The sequence below is a fragment of the Coenobita brevimanus genome, chromosome 57 (assembly GCF_032717465.1).
Source record: "Coenobita brevimanus isolate Jiangsu-jjx chromosome 57, ASM3271746v2, whole genome shotgun sequence".
Classification (NCBI taxonomy): domain Eukaryota; kingdom Metazoa; phylum Arthropoda; class Malacostraca; order Decapoda; family Coenobitidae; genus Coenobita; species Coenobita brevimanus.
The window spans coordinates 55,728,413-55,739,359 of record NC_137010.1 but is presented as its reverse complement, the minus strand read 5'-3'; the positions used below and the strand labels follow the sequence as shown (position 1 = coordinate 55,739,359).

Here is a 10,947-nt window from a genome sequence, read left to right as displayed (position 1 = left end):
GCTGTGAGAAAGCTGTATTTGTATATGTAAATTAATCAGCTACATCATAAGACCAACAGATTATTATGCTAGTCACGAAGAAGTGCTATGGAAGGATATAGAGCCGTAGTATTGTCTTTTTCTGCCACTGAGCTACGTGAAATAAGCTGCAAAAGGACGAAAATCTGGGCCAAGTTAAGGTGAAAGGAGTGTGGAATATGATGCTAGTCACGAAGAAGTGCGAAAATCTGGGCCAAGTTAAGGTGATAGGAGTATAAACACAGCATATACCAGATTGTCACCCTTTCTCACAGCACTTCTTCGTGACTAGCGCCATATTCTACTGTTAGTTTATTGGCAGAATTTTCGAAGATGGAGACACGTTAATTTTAAGCCAAGTTAGAGCAACAGGAGTATAGCTCTCTCTCTCTCTCTACACACACACACACACACACACACACACACACACACACACACACACACACACACACACACACACACACATATATATATATATATATATATATATATATATATATATATATATATATATATATATATATATATATATATATATATATATATATACTGTATAACCATCTATCTACCCATCCATCCATCTATCTATCTATCTATCCATCTATCTATCCACAGGGCTGCCGGACCAATCGCAGTGGGTGATAGTCAACATCCAGCAGACAGGCTTCTATCGCGTGACCTATGACCCCGTGACCTGGGACCACCTCGTCAGGCAGTTACGGGTCAACCACAGCGTCATCCACCCAGCTAACAGGGCACAGATCCTTAACGATGCCCTCAACCTGGCCAGGGCAGGTGGGTGGACGCGGATTTGTGGTTGGAATTTGGTAGGAAAGTAGTAGGAAAGTTGGTAGGAATTTGGTAGGAAAGTTGGTAGGAATTTGGTAGGGAAGTTGGTTGGAATATGGTACGAAGTTGGTAGGAATGTGGTTGGAAAGTTGGAATTTTGTAGGAAAGTTGGTTGGAAGTTGGTAGGAAAGTTGGTTGGAATTTGAGAGGAAGTTGGTAGGAAAGTTGGTTGGAATATGGTAGGAATGTGGTTGGAAAGTTGGTTGGAATATGGTAGGAATGTGGTTGGAAAGTTGGTTGGAATATGGTAGGAATGTGGTTGGAAAGTTGGTAGGAAAGTTGGTTGGAATTTGGTAGGAATGTGGTTGGAAGTTGGTCAAAAGTTGGTAGGAATTTGGCTGAAAAGTGGATGAAAGTTGGTAGGAAAGTTGGTTGGGATTTGGTTGGAAAGTAGAGACATTTGGTAGGAAAGTCGGTCAAGGAACTGCCTAACACCTTGTCCTAAGCGATTTGGTTTGCTATACCTTACTTTTCTGTATAAATAACGCACAAAAGGCTATTAACCAACCGTATCCAGAAATAAATCGCTAAGGAAGAGGTGTTAGGGAGCATAAATCCTTCCAATATCGCGATACTCTGCATAAATAACGTACAAAGGGATATTAACCAACACTACCCAAAAATAAATCGTTAAGGAAGAGGTGTTAGGGAGCTTCCTTACCAGACGAGAATACGGATTAACAGAAAGAGAGAGAGAGAGAGAGAGAGAATGAGGTTTGGTTAAAAAAGTACAAAGTTATATCACCCAACCCTATCCAAAAGATAAATCGCTATGGAAGAGGTGTTACGGAGGATACCATGAATTCCGCATACTCTAATTCATCTCCACCACATCTCCCCCCGCCCCCTCCGCAGGTGTGGTAGAGTACAGGACAGCTCTGGACACTACCACATACTTAGAAGAGGAGGAGAGTGTGGTGCCGTGGAGGTCTGCCCTGAAGGCCTTGTGGTACCTGCTGGATATGACGGGAAGGACACCTGCTTATGGGCCCCTGAGGGTAGTAGTAGTAGTAGTATTGTCGTTCTTTTGTTATCGGTAGAGAGGCGGCCTGCAGTCCTAACGCACCCAGGTTCAAATACCAGCTGGGGCAGGGAACAGTTTAAGGATTTGAATTTCATTAGAAGCAGACTTTACTGATCTACCAAAGGACCCGCCATGTCGTAAAAATACCCCCGTTAATACCAATACACCAGTCCTGTATGAGACAGCCCTAGCATGTATTCAGTATGGACGGTAGGTGTTAGCGCCGAAGTGGTGACATGTGTAGGTGTATGGTATGTAGGAGGACTGCTGGGCATTGATAGCAGGCTGTGAAGCCTATGCCCAGAGTCGGACACAAAAAAAAAAAATAAATAAAATAAAAGTAGTAGTAGTAGTAATAGTACTCTTGTTCTTTTGTTCCTGTTTTCGTTAATCGATGCTGCTTTTTTTATTAGTTTTTGTTCTTCCTCTAATTCCGCTTCTTCCTGCTGCACACACAGACATACGTACGGTCAATGCTGGTACGACTCTACGACACAGTTGGTTTTAAGGATGACCCAACAGACCCCCACCTAACCCGGTACAAGAGAGCTCTGGCCGTGAACAGCGCCTGCCGCCTCGCCCACGCCCCCTGCCTCACACAGGCCTCGCAGCTCTTCAACGCCTGGCTCAGCGCACCACAGAATGATAGGTGAGACTGACAGGCCTATGTTCTCTTATATATATATATATATATATATATATATATGTAAAGATATATTTATATTTGACATTTGTAATTGATGTGTTGTGGTAGGTGATGCCTTTATTCAGTGTCTGAGGCAGCAGTGTGGCTACGGTGTTAATAATGGGCTGGGCAAACCTAGTAAGAGCTGACCTGTGGCACAATGTGTACGAGGTGGTGGGGGTGTTCCCCCAGAAATTTTGGGTTGCCACAGTGGTGGCCAGGCATATTGCAGATGTGGCCAGTGCAACCCCAGCCACCCTTCTGACTACGCCACTGGTTGCAGGACATGCTTGAAAGCTTTGAATGTGGGACACCCACGGCATACCTGACAGACACCACAACCATCCATACCATGTTCAGTGCAGACCACTTGGTGAGCAACGATGTGCCCAGCAACTATAGTGTAGTCTCAAAGGGACACATTTGTCACAGCTAGTTTACAGAATGTAAGATATTGGGTCATTTTACTGCATCGTCTTTGATATATGTGCTTTCCGGTGTGTGTGTGTGTGTGTGTGTGTGTGTGTGTGTGTGTGTGTGTGTGTGTGTGTGTGTGTGTGTGTGTGAGAGAGAGAGAGAGAGAGAGAGAGAGAGAGAGAGAGTTTTGTCCTGATCTCCGGACCCTGCCTCACCCCATCCTTAGGTGATAATAATAATAATAATAATAATAATAATAATAATAATGGCGTTGCAGTGTCATCCCGGGCAACGTATTGAGCCCTGTCCTTTGCGCTGGCGTGGGGGAGGGGGGGGAGGGGGCGTGGATGGGCGCATGGAACCACTACACCACCTCCAACATCGGCGCAGAGAAGGCAGTCATATTGAAAGCCCTTGGGTGCAGCAAGGATGTGTGGATTTTGGCTAGGTAAGGAGAGAGAGTTTTATCTATCTGTCTGTCTATTAATTTGTCTATCTACCTATCTATCTCTGTCTGTCTATCTATTTATCTCTATCTGTCTGTCTGCCTGTCTATCTGTCTGTCTTTCTATCTACCTATCTATCTATCTATTTGTCTGTCTGTCTATCTGTCTATCTATCTATCTGTCTATCTTTCTGTCTGTGTCTATCTATCTATCTGTCTCTCCATCTCTCTACCTATCCACCCATCTTTTGCTTATCCATCAATCCATCTGTCTTTCTGTCTATCTATTTTTCTATCACTTTTTCTGTCTATCCATCTATCTAAATATGTATCTATCATTCTATATCTATCTCTTTATGTACCTTATTTCTCCCCTCAGTCTCGTTCTGTCTATCCATCACTGTTTATCCTCCTGTCCGTCTGTCTATCTATCAATCTATTTATCTACAACAATAAGTAATAATAATAATAATAATAATAATAATAATAAAAATAATAATAATAACAATAAAAATAATAATAATAATAATAATAATAACTAATAAAAATGATGATGATAATATTATTAATAATAATAATAATAATAATAATAATAATAACAATAATAATAATAATAAAAAATAATAATAATACGACCACCACAACCTCCACCACCTCCGTTATTTTTATTTATTTATCTATTTACTTATTTATTTATTTTTAGGTACCTTGAGATGGCCTTCAGCACCGGGAGTGGGGTCCGCAAGCAAGACGCACGCCGAGTCTTCATGTCGGTAGCGGTAAATCCCGTGGGCCGTGACCTAGCGTGGAATTACCTGCAGGAGCGTTGGAACCACATCTTTGAATAGTAAGTTTGAATTCATAGTAATATTAAAACTTTACACATATGGGAAGTTTTTCTCGTTTTAGTCAATGTTATTATTATTCCAAAGAGTTTGTGTTCGTAGTAGTAGTAGTATTAACACTTGACACATTCCTTGGAGAAGTTTTTTGTTTTTGTCAGTGTGATTATTATTCCAAAGAGTTTGTGTTCGTAGTAGTAGCAGTATTAGATCTTTACACAATTCTATGGGAAGTTTTTCTCATTTTATTCAATGTTAATATTATTCCAAAGAGTTTGTGTTTGTAGTAGTAGTAGTAAAACTTGACACATTCCTTGGAGAAGTTTTTTGTTTTTGTCAGTGTTAGTATTATAGGAGAGATCTAATTCTAATCCTATCTATGTATTGCCAGATGCCTTAATCCCGTAAGGGGTGTGGCCACAAACAAATCGCCTCCATGTCACCCTGTCCCCCGCCATTTCACTGCCTTGTTGCTCACACCCCCGTCCCTCATATATCTCTCCACTCCATCCCCCCATCTCATCCTTGGCCTTCCCCTCCCTCTCCCCCACCCCATTTCACTCACATACACTCTCCTCATCAGGCTCTCACTCTCCATCCTCGCCACATAGCCAGACTAATTCGCTGCCACTGAATACCGTTTGAGCTACAACCCTCATTCTCTGCCATGTTATAGTACCGGTTTGGCTGCTTCATCTCACCAAATATCATCTTGATCTGACTGCTGGAAACCCGATAGGATCCGGAACAAAAAAAAAAATAATAAAAAAAAAATAAAGGTAGCCCTGAAGCTCACGAACCACTTAAGGGAGCATTTTTAATCCGGATTTTGCCTAACTTGGTGGGAGGGTTGAGGATCAGACAAGTAGATTTATTGCACTTGAACGAGGGGTTAAAGATGAAGGTAAGAAGGTGAAATTTCGACCCTTGTGTGTGTGGGTGAATTAAAGAATTGATTGGTAGATATACAGATAGATCGACATATAGATACACAGACAGAGATAAACAGATAGGTACACAGACAGACAGATAGATTTGAAAGACTAATAGACAGACAGACACAGACATAGATAGATGGATGGATGGATAGGTGGATGGATGAATGGATGGATAGATAGATAGGCAGATGCTTGGATGGACAGACAGACAGACAGACAAACAGACAGACAGAGACAGACAAAAAGAAAGATATATCACTTTTAAGAGGACAGGCCATTCGAAAATACTGTCAATAATTTTAAATCTCTCCCGAATATCCAAAAATATCGCAAGCATCCTGTTGACAAGTATAATTTTTGCCTCACACTGTAGATGGATTTCCTTGACGCTTTTTTTGACACCCACCATAACACTGTTTTTATTATTGTTTGTTGTTTATTTGTTTATTTTTGCAGCTTGGGTCCCGGCTCGAGTCACCTCAGTGCGATCGTGAAGGCAGCAACGGCGAATTTCAACACACGACTTGAACTGAGAGAGGTGAGTGCTGGCAAGAGTATATATATTGATGCTACTGCTACTACTACTAATACTACTACTGGTACTACTACTACTACTGCTGCTGCTGCTGTTACTGCTACTACTACTACAACTATATTACTGCTGTTACTGTTACTACATTTACTATTACTGTTATTACTATTGCTATTATTACTATTGTTATTATTGCTATTACTACTACTACTACTATTACTACTACTATTGCTACTACTACTGCTGCTGCTATTACTGTTACTACATTTACTATTACTATTATTACTATTGCTATTATTGCTATTACTACTACTGCTACTACTACTACTACTATTAATAATAACACTAGTACTATTAATACTATTGCTATTACTACTATATCTTTTACTACTGTTATTATTATTGCTATATCACTGCTACTACTACTACTACAATTGCTACTACTACTACTATTACTATCACTACTGGTACTACTACGACTGCTATTACTACTACTGCTATAGTTGTGAATCATATGAACATTACTATAGAGTGGCTAGAAGCAAAAAAAAAATAAGCTTAAGTAAGTTAAGTAAGACTGTTTGGGATATATTTTGGAGGAAATGTAATATGGACCTAATTATTCTCTCTCTCTCTCCCTCTCTCTCTCTCTCTCTCTCTCTCTCTCTCTCTCTCCACACAGCTCGAGACGTTCAAAGCCAACAACATCAATCGTCTTGGGTCCGCATCAAGGGCCGTGGAGCAAGCGCTGGAATCCACTCGCCTCAACGTGGAGTGGATGGAGCGCCACTACCAGACTGTTGTGGACTGGCTGGCAACACAGGGATACTCCACCTCCATTCCACTCACTGCAGCTGCCCTGTGATAGCTCCAGGGATTCTTGGGTGGAGTGAAAAGTCGTCTCGCTCCTAACGGGTGGAGTGAAAAGCTGTCTCGCTCATAACGGGTGGAGTGAAAAGTTGTCTCGCTCATATCGGGTGGAGTCAAAAGTTGTCTCGCTCTTAAAGGGTGGAGTCAAAAGTTGTCTCGCTCTTTCACATATACTCAAGTTGTTTGGCTGCTTGAGCTTAGTGTTGTCTCTCTCTTTGGTTAGTGGAGCAAAATGTTCTTTCTTTGGTTCTTTAGTTAGTGGAGCAAATTGTTGTCTTTCTCTTTGTTTAGTAGAGCAATTGTTGTCTTTCTCTTTGGTTAGTGGAGCAAAATGTTGTCTTTCTCTTTGGTTAGTGGAGCAAAATGTTGTCTTTCTCTTTGGTTGGTGGAGCAATAATTGTGCTGTCTTTCTCTTTGGTTAGTGAAGTGAAATGTTGTCTTTCTCTTTGGTTGGTGGAGCAAAATGTTGTCTTTCTCTTTGGTTGGTGGAGCAAAATGTTGTCTTTCTCTTTAGTTGGTGAAGCAAAATGTTGTCTTTCTCCTTGGTTTGTGGAGCAATAATTGTGTTGTCTTTCTCTCTGGTTAGTGAAGTGAAATGTTGTCTTTCTCTTTGGTTAGTGGAGCAAATTCTTGTCTTTCTCTTTGGTTAGTGGAGTAAATTCTTGTCTCTCTCTTGGATAGTGGAGCGAAATGTTCTCTCCCAATCTTTGGTTAGTGGAGCAGAAAGTTGTCTCTCTCTCTTCCACATAATACTCTGGTTGCTCTGCGGTTAGCGGAGAGAAGTTATGGTAGAATGCAAGCTATTTTTTTTACATACTTACATACAAGGTGTCCAATGAGCTGTGTGTGTAACAAATTTTGAGCATAGATAATAAATGCTATGTAAATAAGAGTACGATTCTCCCCCAAAGGATGAAGTATGTACGGGTTTTATTTTATTTATTGGGGTTTTTTGTTCACATAATGCCGCTCAGGGACTAGGGAAGCTGGTCACCCTTGCCCTAGACGTCAGGACAGTGTAGCCTAGCCCCGTACCCCTACGCTTGTTTATGTGAGGTAAACTGGGATTGGATGATGATGATGAGGAGGAGGGACCAGAGGGAAGAGGATAGTGATGATGAGAAGGAAGAGAATGATGGTGATGATGATGAGGTGGAAGAGGATGATGATGGTGATGATGATGAGGAGGAGGGGGGTAGGAGGAGTAGGATAATAATGATGACGATGATAATGAGGAAGGTGGTGATGATGATGATATGATGAGTGTTAGGATTTTCACCAATTAATAGTATCATTGCTTGACATAAAACTTTAAAATGTAGTACTAACGATCATTGGTTTAATATAAATGGGAGTGGATGGTTCCCTCCCTTCGCTACTTAAACTCTAACCGACCTGTGATTTGAAGTTACTTTTAATCATATATTCTCGCAGGTTAAGAAAGCTCCCTAACACCTCTTCCTTAGCGATTTATTATAGGATACGGCTTCTTAATACCAATTTATATGTTACTTATGCTGAATATGGTGGTATTTGAATTATCTGAATGACCATAGAAGAGGTTAGCAAGCAGTAATGGGCAAAATAAATCGCTAAGGAAAAGGTGTTAGGGAGCTTCCTCAACGGACAAGAATACCGACCTATGGCCCATATTCTCGTCGGTTAAGGAAGCTCCCTAACACCTTTTCCTAAGTGATTTATTTTGCTTTTTGGACCGTAATGTAATATTCTATTATATAAATCCTTCCAACTTTAAACAAAAGGATATTAACCAGCCGTATCCAAAAAGAAATCGCTAAGGAAGAGGTGTTAGGGAGCCTCCTGACCCAACTCTCTCTCTCTTACATTCATATATTCTCTTTTCATTTTTGTTTAGTCTCTCTCTCTCTCTCTCTCTCTCTCTCTCTCTCTTACATTCATATATTATTTTTTCATTCTTGTTTAGTATCTCTCTCTCTCTCTCTCTCTGTTTAAAATACCGCTGTAAAGAAATTATAATATAATAAGTGATTTGGTTTGGTCATTAATTATTTTTTTATTCCTTTATTACCGGATGAAATAATGAGAGAGAGAGAGAGAGAGAGAGAGAGAGAGAGAGAGAGAGAGAGAGAGAGAGAGAGAGAGAGATTCTTTTGTTAGTATATGTACGACTGTTACAGAGAGAGAGAGAGAGAGAGAGAGAGAGAGAGACCTTCCTTTTTAACCTTCACCTATAATCTATTTTCTCTGATAAACAATAAGTGTCTCTATTGGGTGACCCTCAACATTTCCACAAAGTTTGTTTAAAATCGGATAAAACCTGATCGAGTTATAAAGGCCATGAGAATAGTTCCGATTTGGCCGCACATATTCTCACGATAGTTCCAGAAACAATAACTCGCCTTTTTTTATCTGATTTTCGCCAAACTGGGTGGAGGGGTTGAGAGTAAGACTATGAAGACAACTTTTGACTGTGTGTGTGTGTATGTGTGTGTGTGTGTGTGTGTCTGTCTGCTGAATGTCTGTCCTTCTGTCTGTTTGTCGGGGATGTTTGCGTGCGTGTGTGTGTGTGTGTGTGTCCGTCCTTCTGTCTGTCGGGGATGTTTGCGTGCGTGTGTGCGTGTGTGTGTGTGTAATTCACCGGGTCGGTCAGGATCACTTGGTTGTCGTGATCGTCAGCTTTTACCCTCCCGGAAGGGAGCTGAGAGCTCATATAGTCCGATCTAAGGGCAAGGCTGTGACCTTCACACACGCACACACCCGTCCCCTTGCTCAAGGGGGACAGTAACCACCCACTTCGTCAGTGAAACTTTTCGCAACCTGAGCGAGGCGCGAACTCCCGTCTACCAGATGGCAAGCGAGAACGTTACCACTGCACCAGCGAGCGGTGTGTGTGTGTGTGTGTGTGTGTGTGTGTGTGTGTGTGTGTGTGTCTGCCGTCTGTCGATGTTTGTGTGTGTGTGTGTGTGTGTGTGTGTGTGTGTGTGTGTGTGTACATAAGGCGACTTATTGTGTGACTGCGTGTACCTCGCAATCCTCAAAAAGGACCGATAGGAATAAATGAATTGGAAAGATTATTGTTGCAAAGGTATACATAACAACCTAAATACAGTATACATCAAAAGTAAGGTCTTCCCTCCCCCCTTCTTCCTTTAACAGAGATGTGCTGAGAAACGTTTTTTTTTTTTTTTTAACGCAAGGAAGAAGGAACCAAAGGCTAGGAGCCCGCAAACCGTTCCTTCCAAGAAAAAACAAAACAATACAAACGACAGCCAAATTCAAGATCCGTTCATTTCGAGATGCCTGGACACACGACGTTGGAAAGACTGGAGATAATAGGAAGTAGGAAATAGACAGAGGGAGACGGTCCCAGAGTTGACCTGTTACATAAATGAAGGACTATAGGAGTAACGGTTAACTCTTAGTACAGTATTCTCTTCCATCATTACAAAATATATAAAATAGGAATATGATGAGTCCGCATTGCGCCAACTTCAGATGGAATGCGCGTTCAAGACTTTTAAAAGAGGAAGTAGATGAAATACTGAAATCACTGCAGATATTGTTCAAACATATTGAGGTGGTTTGGCCATGTGGAGAGGATGGAGAGTGAAAGACTGACGAGGAGAGTGTATGTGATGTGGAGGGGGAGGCCAAGGATAGATGGAGGGATGGAGTGGAGAGGTATATTAGAGGGAGGGGGGTGAGCTGGGAGCAGGGCAATGAAATGGCGGGCAACAGGGTGACATGGAGGCGATTTGTTTGTGGCCGACACGAAGACTAGATGCCTAATAAAGTAAAAATCAGAAAAGGACTTGGGAGCAGTAACCGATGATAGACTGGCTTTCTCGGACCATCTAACGGAAAAAAATAAATAAATAAGATAAACAGGATTCTTGGCTTAATAAGGACCTCCCATAGTCTGGAAAATTAACTGTTCAAATCATTGTGTGTAGCCTCAGTATGATCTCCTCTCGAATAGGCGAATCAGACAGGGAGCCCAAATCTAGTGAAAGCCATCGAGGCAGTGGAGTGTGTGCAACGCAGGGCTACCAAACTGTTAACTGGGATGAGAGAAATATCATACGAAGAGAGGCTGAGACTATTAAATCTACCATTATTGAACTACAGATCACGTGAGGATATAACTGAAACGTACAAAATCTTAAGTGGAAAGGACGACGAGGACTGCTGCGAAGGGATAATTCACCAAAGCCAAATCAAGATTGAATGCAAGAAAATATCGAATCCCATGTACGCGGACATGCGAAATGATTTACCTGAAATTGTAATAGCATTAAACACAATGGGGGACTTTGAAAGAAGGCTTGATGAATTTGGGGGAAAT

General features: G+C 41.4%; 1 protein-coding gene across 1 annotated transcript in view; it reads left to right on the top strand.

The window, feature by feature from the left end:
- LOC145402026 (aminopeptidase N-like) overlaps positions 1-6,804 on the top strand; it is a 23,831-nt gene extending 17,027 nt beyond the window's left edge. Inside the window, exons 13-19 of the mRNA XM_080274123.1 lie at positions 634-813; positions 1,723-1,865; positions 2,350-2,540; positions 3,271-3,441; positions 4,142-4,285; positions 5,675-5,756; positions 6,433-6,804. Of these exons, the coding sequence (XP_080130249.1) occupies positions 634-813; positions 1,723-1,865; positions 2,350-2,540; positions 3,271-3,441; positions 4,142-4,285; positions 5,675-5,756; positions 6,433-6,615 (1,094 nt within the window). The 3' untranslated portion in view covers positions 6,616-6,804. The remainder of the gene's footprint in view (positions 1-633; positions 814-1,722; positions 1,866-2,349; positions 2,541-3,270; positions 3,442-4,141; positions 4,286-5,674; positions 5,757-6,432) is intronic.
- Positions 6,805-10,947: the final 4,143 nt, after the last annotated feature.